The 12,466-nt window shown below is 33.7% G+C and overlaps 1 protein-coding gene across 12 annotated transcripts in view; it reads left to right on the top strand.

Moving 5' to 3' along the window:
• Nucleotides 1-12,466, top strand: part of GPATCH2 (G-patch domain containing 2) — a 176,362-nt gene that overhangs the window by 17,442 nt on the left and 146,454 nt on the right. For 10 of the 12 annotated variants that reach the window (XR_014254092.1, XR_014254093.1, XM_082426953.1 and 7 more), the window contains 2 exons: nucleotides 1,328-1,510; nucleotides 1,990-2,069. Coding sequence is in view for 10 of the 12 variants with exons in the window: in XM_082426953.1 (XP_082283079.1) it covers nucleotides 1,328-1,510; nucleotides 1,990-2,069 (263 nt within the window). In the remaining 2 variants the exon portion in view is untranslated. Of the gene's footprint in view, nucleotides 1-1,327; nucleotides 1,511-1,989; nucleotides 2,070-2,196; nucleotides 4,234-8,788; nucleotides 10,071-12,466 lie in introns of those variants that run through there. The other 2 variants (XM_082426957.1, XM_082426949.1) reach the window with 2 other exon arrangements.

Genomic DNA, 12,466 nt, shown 5'->3' with positions numbered 1-12,466 from the left:
TAATATATGTGTGCTTTGAATTCTGCTTGTTTTTTTAAAAAAATAATTTTTATTAAATCCTCAATTGAAATAAACAGGTGACTTTGGTTTTCCAAATGCTTTAAATTTTTAACTCCCTCATAATTCTAAATACAGCCATTTCCCATAAAATCATTTTCAATGGAAGTTTAAGGGTTTTTTTAGTTTGTGTTTAAAAACATTTGTAGTAAGAGATTTTGGAAACCAGAAATCTTCTGTAAAGGGAAAAAGTTTACAGCAGTTGTGACGACCCTCTTAGAAGCTAGTAGTTTTTCTAAGAATCGTGAAGAAGACTTATGAATCTCAGATCATATTCAAAATGTTATTTGTCTCTTATTTTTAAAACTATCTGCTTTTCTGTTTTTGCTTTTTTTGAGGTTTTTTTTGTTTTTTTTTTTGTCTCCTTATACATCTCTTTATTATTCCTTTTTAAAAAAAATACAAAATACTGTTGATTCACACCAAGGGCACATTTCAAACTGAATTTTAAATTGATTGTTACTTCATGGTTACACTCAAGGATGTTCCTAGAAGTCAGACTTACTATGAATAGTATTGTTTTAAAAATACTTTGCTTGTAGAGGTTCAGTGTAGTTTCTCTGTAAACTCTGTAGTGTTGTCACTTTTCATTTAAAATCAACTTTTTCACAACTATTTCTTAATGAACTTAATCAGATTAATTTCATTTAGTCACATCTGTTCATGATTGTTTCCCCTTTTGCACTCCATAGAAATCATGAAATTAAGCTAATTATATACCATTATCAGCTGCAAAGAACAAGTTCTATAATTTTATACCTTTTAATTCCTGGCAGGAGATTAAGGTTTATTTTTCCTTAATATGGAAAGGGTAGTAACTTAACTGGATTTCCCTACAGTTTTTGCCAAAGGATTAACCAGTATATTATTGTTTTTCACATTTTTAAATTGGTTCTGAAACATAACATTTTATGTTATTGTTGATGGAAGTTCTTGTCATAGTATTAAAAAAAATATTTCTTAAGTGAAACCGTGGTGTAGAATAAAAAGTTTTCTTTACAGATTATATAGATGATTGCCAGATAAGATACAGGATCCCCAATTAAATTTGAATTTTAGATAAATAATTATTTTTTAGTATAAGTAGGACCCATTTCGTATTTGGACGTATACTGAAAATTTTGTGCAAGTACTATATATTTATATTAAAAATGAATCATCTGAAATTCAGATTTAATTACCATCTTGTATTTTTAAAATCTGAATCTGACAGCTTGGTTTATTTGGACGATGAAACTGAATCTCTGGGGGATCTCTTGTATTTGCACAGGTGATGATGAACAGAGCGACTGGTTTTATGAAAAGGAATCAGGGGGAGCTTGTGGCATCACTGGAGTCATTCCCTGGTGGGAAAAGGAAGATCCTACTGATCTAGACAAAAATTTACCAGATCCTGTCTTTGAAAGTATCCTAACTGGTTCTTTCCCCCTTATGTCACATCCGGGAAGAAGAGGTCAGTAGCACTGCCTGACTGCTGGATACAGGGGACTTATAGTCAGTCTAGGAATAGTCGTTGAAAGAGGAGGTGCTAAATGGAAATGAAAGACTCTAGACACAAGATGCTATGAGGAAACATGGTGACCAGCAATTCAGCTCCCACTGAATTCTCACGCTTTCAATTTATTCGGAAGGTTGACTTGCTTTCTTGCTAGGCCCATGGTAGAAACGTTGAAATGATAGAAAGATAAATTGGGAGGAAAGAAAAACCCAGGATAATACTCTAATGCTTGAACAATTGGTTGTCGTGTGCTGGCTGCATTAAAACCCTACTAGGCATCGGTTCGGATCTTTTAAGTGTGAATTTTGCCTCTTCCCCACTACTGTTCAATATATTTCCCCCTCCAACTGGCTTTGAATTCTGAATTGATAGGATCTTATTCCATGCTCCAATGATCATAGACCCTCCTTCAATTGAGGACTTTGATTTTCCAGGTTTCCAAGCCAGACTCAGTCGCCTTCATGGAATGCCTTCCAAGAATATTAAAAAATCGGGAGGGACCCCAACTTCAATGGTAGGCATGCTTTCTTGTTTACTTCTCATGTTTGGAAATGTATCCATTTCTATGGAATAAAAAGCCACATCCTCATCCTTTATTCGTATTCTAATGTTATACTTAAAAATAATCCATTTTTTTGTAGGCTACAAACTGGACCAGTGAGATTCCCCTATAAACCAAATCTTCTAATGCTAATAAATTAGTTACGTTTTGAACATCTGGGGAATGACATTCGAGGGAACCTGGCTCCTGTCCTCTTCCCCTGGAGGAATATCATTGAAGTGAGAGCCTCTCTGATGAAAAAATGGGGCTGTTTTTGCTGGAGGACTGGTATTCTTCCTTTAGTCAGAAGTGAACCTGATGGGGGAGGCTTTTAGGGATCTAGGCTGGCCCAGGGTGGGTAGAAACTACTGTAAATTTTATATATTTTTCTCTTTTATGATTTTTTTTTACATTGAAACCATTTATGTATCACTTGCTTTGCCAAAATGCTAACAAAAGCTAGAGAATTAAAAGCTTCCAGATCTCACATCAGTATTCCTTAATGTTTATATTGTGACTGGATAAGAACTCATTTTTACATATCTGACTGTTGTAAATTTAAAAACATGATGCATTGACATTTATGGTTCATTTTTAGAGAAATCTTATATAGCCAACATTATTTAAAATATTTGCATTTTACTCAGGGTATTTTAACAAGGGCTAAGATGAGTAATAGGTAAGGTTGATAATCTGCTAGAGTTTGTATTTTGTTCAAGTTTGCTCTCTACTTGGATAATTGCTCTGTATTTGCAAACCCATTGTATTTTATAGTACAGTTTTTATTGTACTTGGAAAAATCTTAGTTTTAAACTAGTCACGGTGATAACTCGTCTGTGCTAGTGGAATCATTTACTCTTACCTTTTAAATTATCTTCTCTGTCTGATACCTGAAACCGTCAAAATGATCATTCTTGCTTAGAGCGTATTGAAATCATGTGAAAGCTGGTATTTCAACAAATACTGTATGACTGAATCATATTGTCATGTTTAAAAGTGAGAGCTGCTTACACATCCTTAGAATGGCAAATGTGTGTGTCACTGTGAGTGTCAAAAATACTTGCATGAGCTCATTTTCACCAAGCAGAAGGGAAAATGTAACATTTCTATTGATGGTATAATTTAGACACTACACTACATTCAGCCTAGTTCTTCAAAATGGTTATATTAAAATGATTAATATTTTTATTAAGTTCCAATAATCGATGAAAATTGTGATTTAATACATGTATTTTTATATTATTGTATGGATTAATTGTTAATTCAGCATTTAATGGCTAATTTAAATATGATGATTGGAAAAGAAACTTAAAGTTGACATTTTCTTTACCTAAAGTTACAATCTGAAAGATTCCAGCAAATGTATTAAGTAGGAATGTGTGACATCTTTTAGATTGCTTGTCTAAACTGGAGAGATTAAAAGTGATAAAGTGCAACTTTGAGTCTCTTTACCTTTGCATATTTAAAGTGATATTTTAGAGGGACAATAATATGGTATTCGGTCATTGTAAGTAAGCTTTTTTGTGCTATGTCCTTTGGAGTGAAACTTCGTGATTTTTTTTCTGAATTTACATAAATGTTTTTATTTTATTTTGTATAACGACTGTCTTTTAGATCTGAATAAGTCACTTTAAAACCTTGGCCTATGAACTTTGCCTTACCAATCATGAAGCTAGATGAATGCTATCTAGCTCTTGGTTCAGTTTTACCTATTTTTATTTTTGGTTCATTGCTTGCTTGAGCATAGCTGGGATTTGTAGCCCATTTTCTAGGCTTATTGCGCTCTCACTGTGGTATTTTATAGAAGCTATTACAACTGATAGGCTAGCTTCATGGTGTTGACGATACATGGCTTAACCATAGTAAAAGCTGCCTTCCCTCTCTCAATTGTAAAAAGGTGATTAAGTTTCACTTGATGGAGATATACTATATATGTGTGTTTATCATGGAACTAGTGCATTAGGACACAAACTGTTTTCCTGGTCCACGTTTTTTGTATTCAAAATTTTGCTGAAGACAATGGGCTCCTTCAGGTTTTCTTTCTTTCAATTCTGAATTGTCCTTGTTTGGAGTTTTAAGTACTGTAATCTTTTTTTTTTTTTTTTTTTTCAATAAAATATCTGACTTGGGCAAGAAAGGTAAGAGTTCAAATTTGTGCTGATATTTTTAAATTCCTATGCTAAGTTTTTTGTTGTTGTTGCTTGTACTGTCCCTATTACATGTAACCATCTAGTCTTAAAAATCGTAATCTCACGAAACAGTCATCTTTAAACAGTAGCTCTGACATCCAGTAGTAAGAAATGAAACTTAATTCCTTAGACTTTCACATTGGAAAGCCAGATTGCTTTTAAGAGAGATGAGTTTCCTGAGCAAAGTCAGACACATGTAGCTGCAACCCATTAAATGGAATGACAGCATAAGGTTTCTTTTTCTTAAACAGATGGGTGATGACTACAAAAAATAATGATGTTCTTTGAAGGAAATGACAGAAGGAGAATCTTTTACTGAAATATTAATGTAAACATTTTTGGAGAAAAACTTTCAGTCAGAGTTTTCATTATTCACCATAGTAATGTTCTATAAAGTTGCTGGCAACACTGAATTAGCGAATGCTGAACCATTGCTCCTAAGAGAAACGCAGCCTCGCAGCCTCCTGTGAGCCTTTGGTCGTGACATTTTCATCATTTGATCAATGCATAGCCTTGTTTTATGTATGTTTGCGTTTAAAAACACCTTATTTAACATATATTGTGGATCCATTCACACTGAACTCATGACCAACAGCGTTATAGCTCGTGCCTGAACAAAGCTTACCTAATACGTGTGTTTTCTCCGTAAGGCACAGCACAGCCTTCTTTGTGCTTTAGCGGCAGCAAACAGCACTGCAACCTTATGCCTGGGGACCATTTAACACAGCGAATCACCAAAGAAAGCGCGAAAAGGTGGAAAACATGGCACTAAATAAACCACAAAAAGGGCACTTGTTTACGGTATTAGAGCTGAAAACAAGAAGCAGTGTTGCCTTGTTTGACTTCAGTAGGGCATGCACATGTGCCTCAGGTGACTCAAGTTTTTCATTGCTTTTCTCACGTCTGTGAATGACCGTGAAAGCACTACGAGTATTGATTTGGGGGTTACAAATAAATTTTAGTGGATATGCAAATTTGCGTATGTAGGACCTACAAGTTGGAGTGAGGATTGACTCCAGTTAGTTTTGTAGAAGAGCAAAGTGGTACTGTAGAAAATTTACAGATTTTGAAGTCAGACGTTGGTGAATCCCCACTCTGATTCTTCTTTTTACTTGTAATTACAATTTGAACCTCATTTTCTCTTTCTGGTAAATAGAGACAGTGATTACTTTGCAGAAGTGTTGTCAGGATTAAATGAGATTGTGTTTCCATAATGAGTCCAGCACCATCTTTGTCACATAGTATATATTAAATAAATGATAGTCACACATATTATTAGATAGATTAAACACAGAAGCTCATGATGTAAAGAACAGTTGTATCATGGGTCAAAGCGCAGAATTTTAGACTTTAAAACTTATCTGTTCGTATTTTATATATAATATCCCTTCATGTTTAATATTGAAAGTGCTTTTGATTGCAGCCTTTTATGTTTCTTTTGTACCTCATTCATATTTGAGCCGGCCCTTGTGTTTAACATGGTCTGTGAAGAATAATTTTGAATGAATTTTAGATTGACAGACACTGCATTGAATCTCTGAATCTCTGCATTGAAAACTTAACTGCAAACTAAAAAACCTGTTCTAAATTTCTCCTCTCCACCCCACCTACCCCAACTGCCACAATTTTTTTTTTTTTTTTTTTTTTTTGCCGCAATTATTAAGCTGTTTATTTGTAGAAAGACCAGCACTGTTTAGGAGGTTTTGGTCCAGAGTTATCTGATTCTTAAAAGTAATTTTGTCCATGTACATGAAGGGAGAATCCAGATAAATTCCTGAGAATTTAATGTTAAGAGGAATTAACTATTGCTGTCCTTCTGTTAGAATAAGGCACTAGGTTATTGGAGCCCAACTAATCAGCCTCTTATATTCACCTCTTTTAGGAGAATTAAGGAAATAATAATTATGGGACCATTATCCAGGAGATTCAGCCTGAATCTCTTGTATTTCCAGAATTTGTGCATCAGGTACAATTCAGAATGATAATCTTCAGAATAATGAACCGTCCCAGAATCAGTTTTGGGATACTGTACTGGCAAAGTGAATCCGATTAACCTGACTTAAGCATAGCATTTAAGTTAGCTGAGATGTGCTACCCCTAAGCATCCTAATTAATCAGTGTGTTCTGTGGATGAGAGATCTTGATCTTCTTTTTTTGAAATGGATGGTCTTTCCACAGTGTTACATTTATCTAAATTAGCATTAAAATTGAGTAGTCTGTTGAAAGATCAGGAAAGAAATGGCTCCATTTAAAATATAGTACCTGAAATCCAACATAAATATTACATAAAGAATTGTACATAAGGGTTATAGGGTTCTATCTTGAGATTTTATATTTGTTTCAGTCCAGGTTTTTGTATGGTTGGAATGAGAAAAAGTATATTGGTGATGGTGGTGGTGGTTATTCTAGCAAAGAAAATGAATCTGATTTTATTGACTTTTTATTTAATACATGTTTATCAAGTTTAAATATTCAAAAAAAATGTGAACATCAATCCTTAATCTAAATTGTCATGCTATACAATAAGCATATTGTTTGTATTCAACAATGCAGTAACTTATATCTCTTCAGACTCTTGAGTCAATTCGTTCTGTAAGAGAAAAGGAATATTATCATTTTTTTCCCTTTCATGAAGTCATAGAAGACAGGATTTCATGAGTGGCATATTGATAACGATACTATAATGATTTACTCTGTATGTCTTACTCAACTGTTGTTTTATTGTTTCTTAGGATACTAAAGTAGAAATATTTAGTCCGATTTATAGCCTTTTATAACAGGAGACCCATTTTAAGTGGATTTGGTTTAAATAAGGGAACTACATAAACTTTTCTTTTAGCCTAGTCTAAGATAAAGGAGAAATTTTATAACAGAAAACAGACCTAAAATGGTTTTTTAATATATTCCCAGCATATGTCCTCAACTGTAATTTGACCATGTGCTAACTAGTTATCTAATATTTTTCATTGGAATTCAATAACTAAATGCTTAATTATAATCTCTGTGAATTGATATTCATTTGTATCTTTAAGCATTTTTGGATACTTTGCAGAATACAAAAAGAATACATATTTAGAATTTTTTATATTCTAAATATACATTGTATCATGTATATTCTAATCTATTACTATGTATGTTAATAATTTAGTTCTTAATCTTATCTCAAAGTCAACATGAGCCCCAGATTTCACACTAGAAACTGATATTTTTTTCTTAGAACTTATTTTGAGATAAAGTAGATTTTATATCATTGAAAAGTACTGCTTAATAGATTTATAATAAATATTTCTTTTACAGAAGAGATTTTAACAGTGTCTCTTCTTTAAGTTAAAATTCTCTATTTCAGTGTGATTATTCACAACTTTATATTTCATGTCATATAAATTGAATATCCATAATTGATATTTGAAAATATGAATCTAACAATTTTTTATTCTGTCCCATTAAAAACAGTATCTGTATTAATAATGATACTTAGTTTTATTATATTCTACTTTACTAAAAGTAGAACATAATATATACAAATTCAAATAGTACAGATATATAATAATACATTCATTCATTCAGCAGGTATTTGAATGCTTATTCTGTTCTCCATATTTAGTCTTAAAAATCCTTTAGGAAAAATTATATAAACATATGTTCAATCTTGGTATTTTAATACTGTCAAATTTGGCCACATATACTTTTTTCTCTATCTATTTAAACTACTTATGCTTGCTTCTCTGATAACTTAGTACTAGAATTGCTTTGGCTTCATATATTGTTTTTTGGTTTATGATGTTTCAGAAATCTGGAACCTGGCAAAGCGAATGTTAGCAATGAATGCAAGCACTTATTACGATGCTTACTATATGTCAGATACTTTTCTAAGTGCTATTTATATATTCTGATTCATTTAATCCTAAGAACATCCCTGTAATGTAGGTTAATGTTTACAACTTACACATTTAACTTTTCTTTTTCCATTAGTAAACCAGAATTAATGCAGTCTGGAAGTTTATTCTTTTGTCATGCTACTGATAAATAAAAAATAAATTCTCTTCATAAAAAAATCTTCCTTCCTACAAAATGCTGTTGGAAGTATGAGTTATTTTGAAATCCTTGCAGCATTCTTTGCTGTCTTGAATAGTGAGCACAGTCAAGGTGTGTGCCATAATAAAAATAATAATTAAAATGTTTTACTGCTTCCATCAGATTAATCACTGTGGACCCACATCCAACTTTCTGATCCTTTTCTTTGTTTCTCAGGTAGTTTTTGATACCTTCTTCTTGATCTCTAGCATTAGCCAATTCAGGTCTGCTTCCTTGCTCTCTGTTTCAACTTATTCTCCCTGCTTGCCTTCCATGGTTCCTCATTATCCCTCCAATCTTGTATAACGTGCCTGGCCTCTGTCACATTTCTACTTCAGTTCAACTGTGATTATACCCTCTGTATTTCTGTTATTCCTTTCCTCCCCTTTCTAATGGAACTTGGCAAAATTCTGGGTGGACTTCACACAGGAGGAAGATCTTTTAGCTGGGACTGCAAGTATGAGTTGGAGCTCACTAACTCATTGGGAATGGAGTTGGCAGACAGAAAAACATGAACGGGCAAGGCTTAAGTTTGAAACAGCGTGGAATATTCGGGAAACTGAATCCAGTGTTGCCGAAATATAAGGTATGCTTGTGTTGAGTATATGGTAGACAGGGTTTGGTTGGCAAGGTAGGCAGGAGTTAGATCATTTCAGACTTTTGTGGTCCGCGGGAATGCATGTGAACTGATGTAATATCTGGGGGGTTAAGTAGATCAGATTTGTCTTTTGAAAGATCACATGGACAGTGGTATAGGGCGTACATTGGGTGGTTACAAGTTAAGACTATATCAGGAGTCTAAAGCTCTCTAGCTGTTCCCCTAGGAGGTGGGATCCACAGTCAACTGAACCCTTTATTTTACCAGATCTGATTTTCTGATCAACCTTTGGGTAGCATCCATTCATTCAACAAGTATTTATTGAGCCTCTACTATGTGCTAGATACTGTTCTAGGTCTCGGGGATTACAATGGTGAATAAAGCAGACAAGGTTCCCTGGAGCTTATATTTTAGTAAGTAAAAATAAACTTGGTTGGGGAGGAGGGTGAGTACATAAAAATGGCCATGGAGAAAATTAAACAGGGTAATGTAATAGTGAACTACAGGATATGAAGGTGATTGGAGAGAATATGATTTGCAGGCTGGAATAATGTTCAGCCTTGGTCGATCTAGTGCCTTTCTTCTCATTGCTTTTATTAACAATGTGGGGAAAGAAACAAGAGTGTGCATTACTCACACCTGTTCATTCAGGAAGTTGGGTTATGTCCTAGACATCTCTCCTGATTCCAGACCAGGTTGACCACAGCTTTTAAAAGTCCACAAAACGTGGGCCTGCAAATGGCAAAAGGACACTTTTATTTGTAAAGTACAGTATTACTTCTGGTGCTTTTGAATGTTTTGTTTTGTTTTTTATTTAAAGAAAGTTTGCAGGTGCCAAATATTTATATACTATTCTGGTTTTCCCCTTTAGATTAAATCATAATGTATGTTCAGAAATGTAATATTTTAACATTCTAATAGTTTTTCTCATGCTTTAATGGCTGCTTAAATATTATGCAGGGCAACCAGTCTTTTTATTACATTTTTAAAGATCATGAAATGCCATGCTTTCTTTTCATTTTTTTCACATTGGTACTTGCATACAAATTCTTAGGTCATTCACTTTCTTAGTAAAGAAATGGCTTGTTTTAAGATTGATTTTTTTTCTTTTTTTTTGAAGAAATGATCTATGGACTTTTAATGAATCTCCTTAAAAACATTGGATTGCAAACATTTGCGGTTTTAAAAAATACTTCTTATAAAGATTATGATGCTTATCATTTAAATATTTTTCTTCTCTGTTGTATCCTAAGAAACATTTGCAGGGAACGTGCGGGTTCAGTCCCTGGTCTGGGGACTAAGATCCTGCAAGCCACGCAGCGTGATCAAAAAATAAAAAAGAAAAAAGAAACTTTTCCAGTATGTTCTAAAATGCTTTTCTTAGAAATTAAGACTGCTCGTTGGTAACTATTTGACTCCATAAATGTAGACTAAAGACCCATTTCCTCGTTGCCTTTTTTTTTTTTTTTTTGATGTATGGCATGATTTTTTATTGAGAAATATCTTATACAAAGATAGGTGCATAGGTGATATAAATGTATAGTTTCAGAATAACAGAAAAACAAATGCCCGTATTCCCATCACCCACCTTCAGAAACAGAAGATTCTAATTCCTCTGTGTATCTCAACCCTCTGACATTAAAAATTTCCACATGCATATGTATTCCTAAATCCTGTTTTGGTTCTTTATGTAAGTAGAATCACATTGATTGTCCTTTTGTGAGATATATTTTTTTTATTGAAGTATAGTTGATTTACAATATTGTGTTAGTTTCAGATGTATAGCAAAGTGATTCAGTTATGAATGTTCATTTTTTTCAGATTATTTTCCATTATAGGTTATTACAAGATATTGAATACAGTTCCCTGTGCAACAGTAAATCCTTGTTGCTTATCTATTTTATGTATAGTAGTTTATATCTGTTAATTCCATACTCCTAATTTATCCTTTCCCCCTCCTTTTCCCCTTGGTAACCATAAGTTTGTTTTCTATGTCTCCGAGTCTGTTTTTGTTTTGTATGTAGATTCATTTGTGTTATTTTTAAGATTCCATTCCTTGTTGCTCTTTAAAATTATGGTGACATTGCCAGAGTTCCCAATATTTTTCTTGCTTTCTTTTTTTTAATCAAAATCAGGGAAACAGAAATGCTGCAAACACTTCACTTTCTTCAAAGCTTCCACTCTGGTTTTCTGTCTTTTATGTTGCTGATAGAATTATTCTGATGGTCTATAAAACTCAGTTTTCTAATTTGCCTTCAGATATGTCAGGTATCTAATATCAGAAAAGTTCAAAATCAATGATGGGTAGAACACTTCCAAATAATATTTAACAGGTGCTTTCTATATTGAAGTCACCTGCAAATCCTCCAACTGAAGGTCAATTTGAACAACTGAGAATTCACAAAGAAGTCGTATAAATAAAAGGGGTTTCCTGTACTATAGTCTAGAAATGCTTCTTTTAAAACTACATGATCCTGAAAATAAAGTTATTACTTAGATTTCATCTCATCCCATTTCATTTACATATATCTTTGATAGATTCTTTTAATTTTCTGATCCACAAATATGTTTTAAAGGAGTATTTTATATCATTTGTTGGATGAATAAATAAGTATATGTGACCTCTGACTCAGAAACTTGATGTCTTGCTTAATTGTGTTTTCAGCCATAGATTTCTTGGTTCAGCTGTATGCACATGTAATGGTGGCTTGTGATCTCTTCATTGTGGGAAGTGAGATATGTCTTTGTCCCCCAGCACCTTGCAGTTTGGCTAGTAAAAATTAATTGGGAAAGGGAGAGAGAGAGAGAAGAGACCTAATGTTTGCTAAGGGATGCACTGAGCCTAACTAGTTTTTCATTCTTCATTTAAAGTTTTAGTTTTATGTGTTATCTCTGTCTTCCGCCACTCTTTCCACACCTAGACACTTCTGAATCTCATTTCTTTCCTTGTTTGTCATATTAACCCTTTCTTTCCAAATTTCATCTGTCGCTGCCCTAGTGTCGTTACTCCTAACCTTACATTCTGATAGTACATTAGTCTCCTCCCTGGTCTCTCTTCCTTCCGGTTTTCCTACCTCTAATCCGTATCACATGTAACTCCTAGGAAACATTTTTAAAACAGGCTTATACCCTAGTCAAAAAATAGTTTTCACGCCTTTATCATCAAATGCAGGTTTGTTCCTTCTGACCTTCACTGCTCACCTGTGACCTATATATAACACTTCACTCCTTTCCAGATGGTCTTAGGTTCACAGCGTCCCCACCCCTCCATCAACCTTCCCTTACTCGGTCATATTCACTCTTTCTCTACGTTTGCTCACAGCAGTGCACCCCTCTTCTTACTGGTAGATTCATATCCTTCAAGGAGCAGTTCAGGCTCCATACCTTTTCGTCAAAATCTTCCCCAACTCCTCACACTTCAGAGATCACTGCATCATCTGAAATGCCATTGCATCTGCTGTCTCTGCCATTCTTTCATTCATTAATGGGTGACCTTTCTATTTTATACT

The sequence above is a fragment of the Balaenoptera physalus genome (assembly GCF_965194825.1).
Source record: "Balaenoptera physalus genome assembly, chromosome: 1".
In the NCBI taxonomy this organism is placed as follows: domain Eukaryota; kingdom Metazoa; phylum Chordata; class Mammalia; order Artiodactyla; family Balaenopteridae; genus Balaenoptera; species Balaenoptera physalus.
The sequence above is the reverse complement of the archived record's forward strand: the minus strand, read 5'-3'. Positions and strand labels throughout refer to the sequence as shown.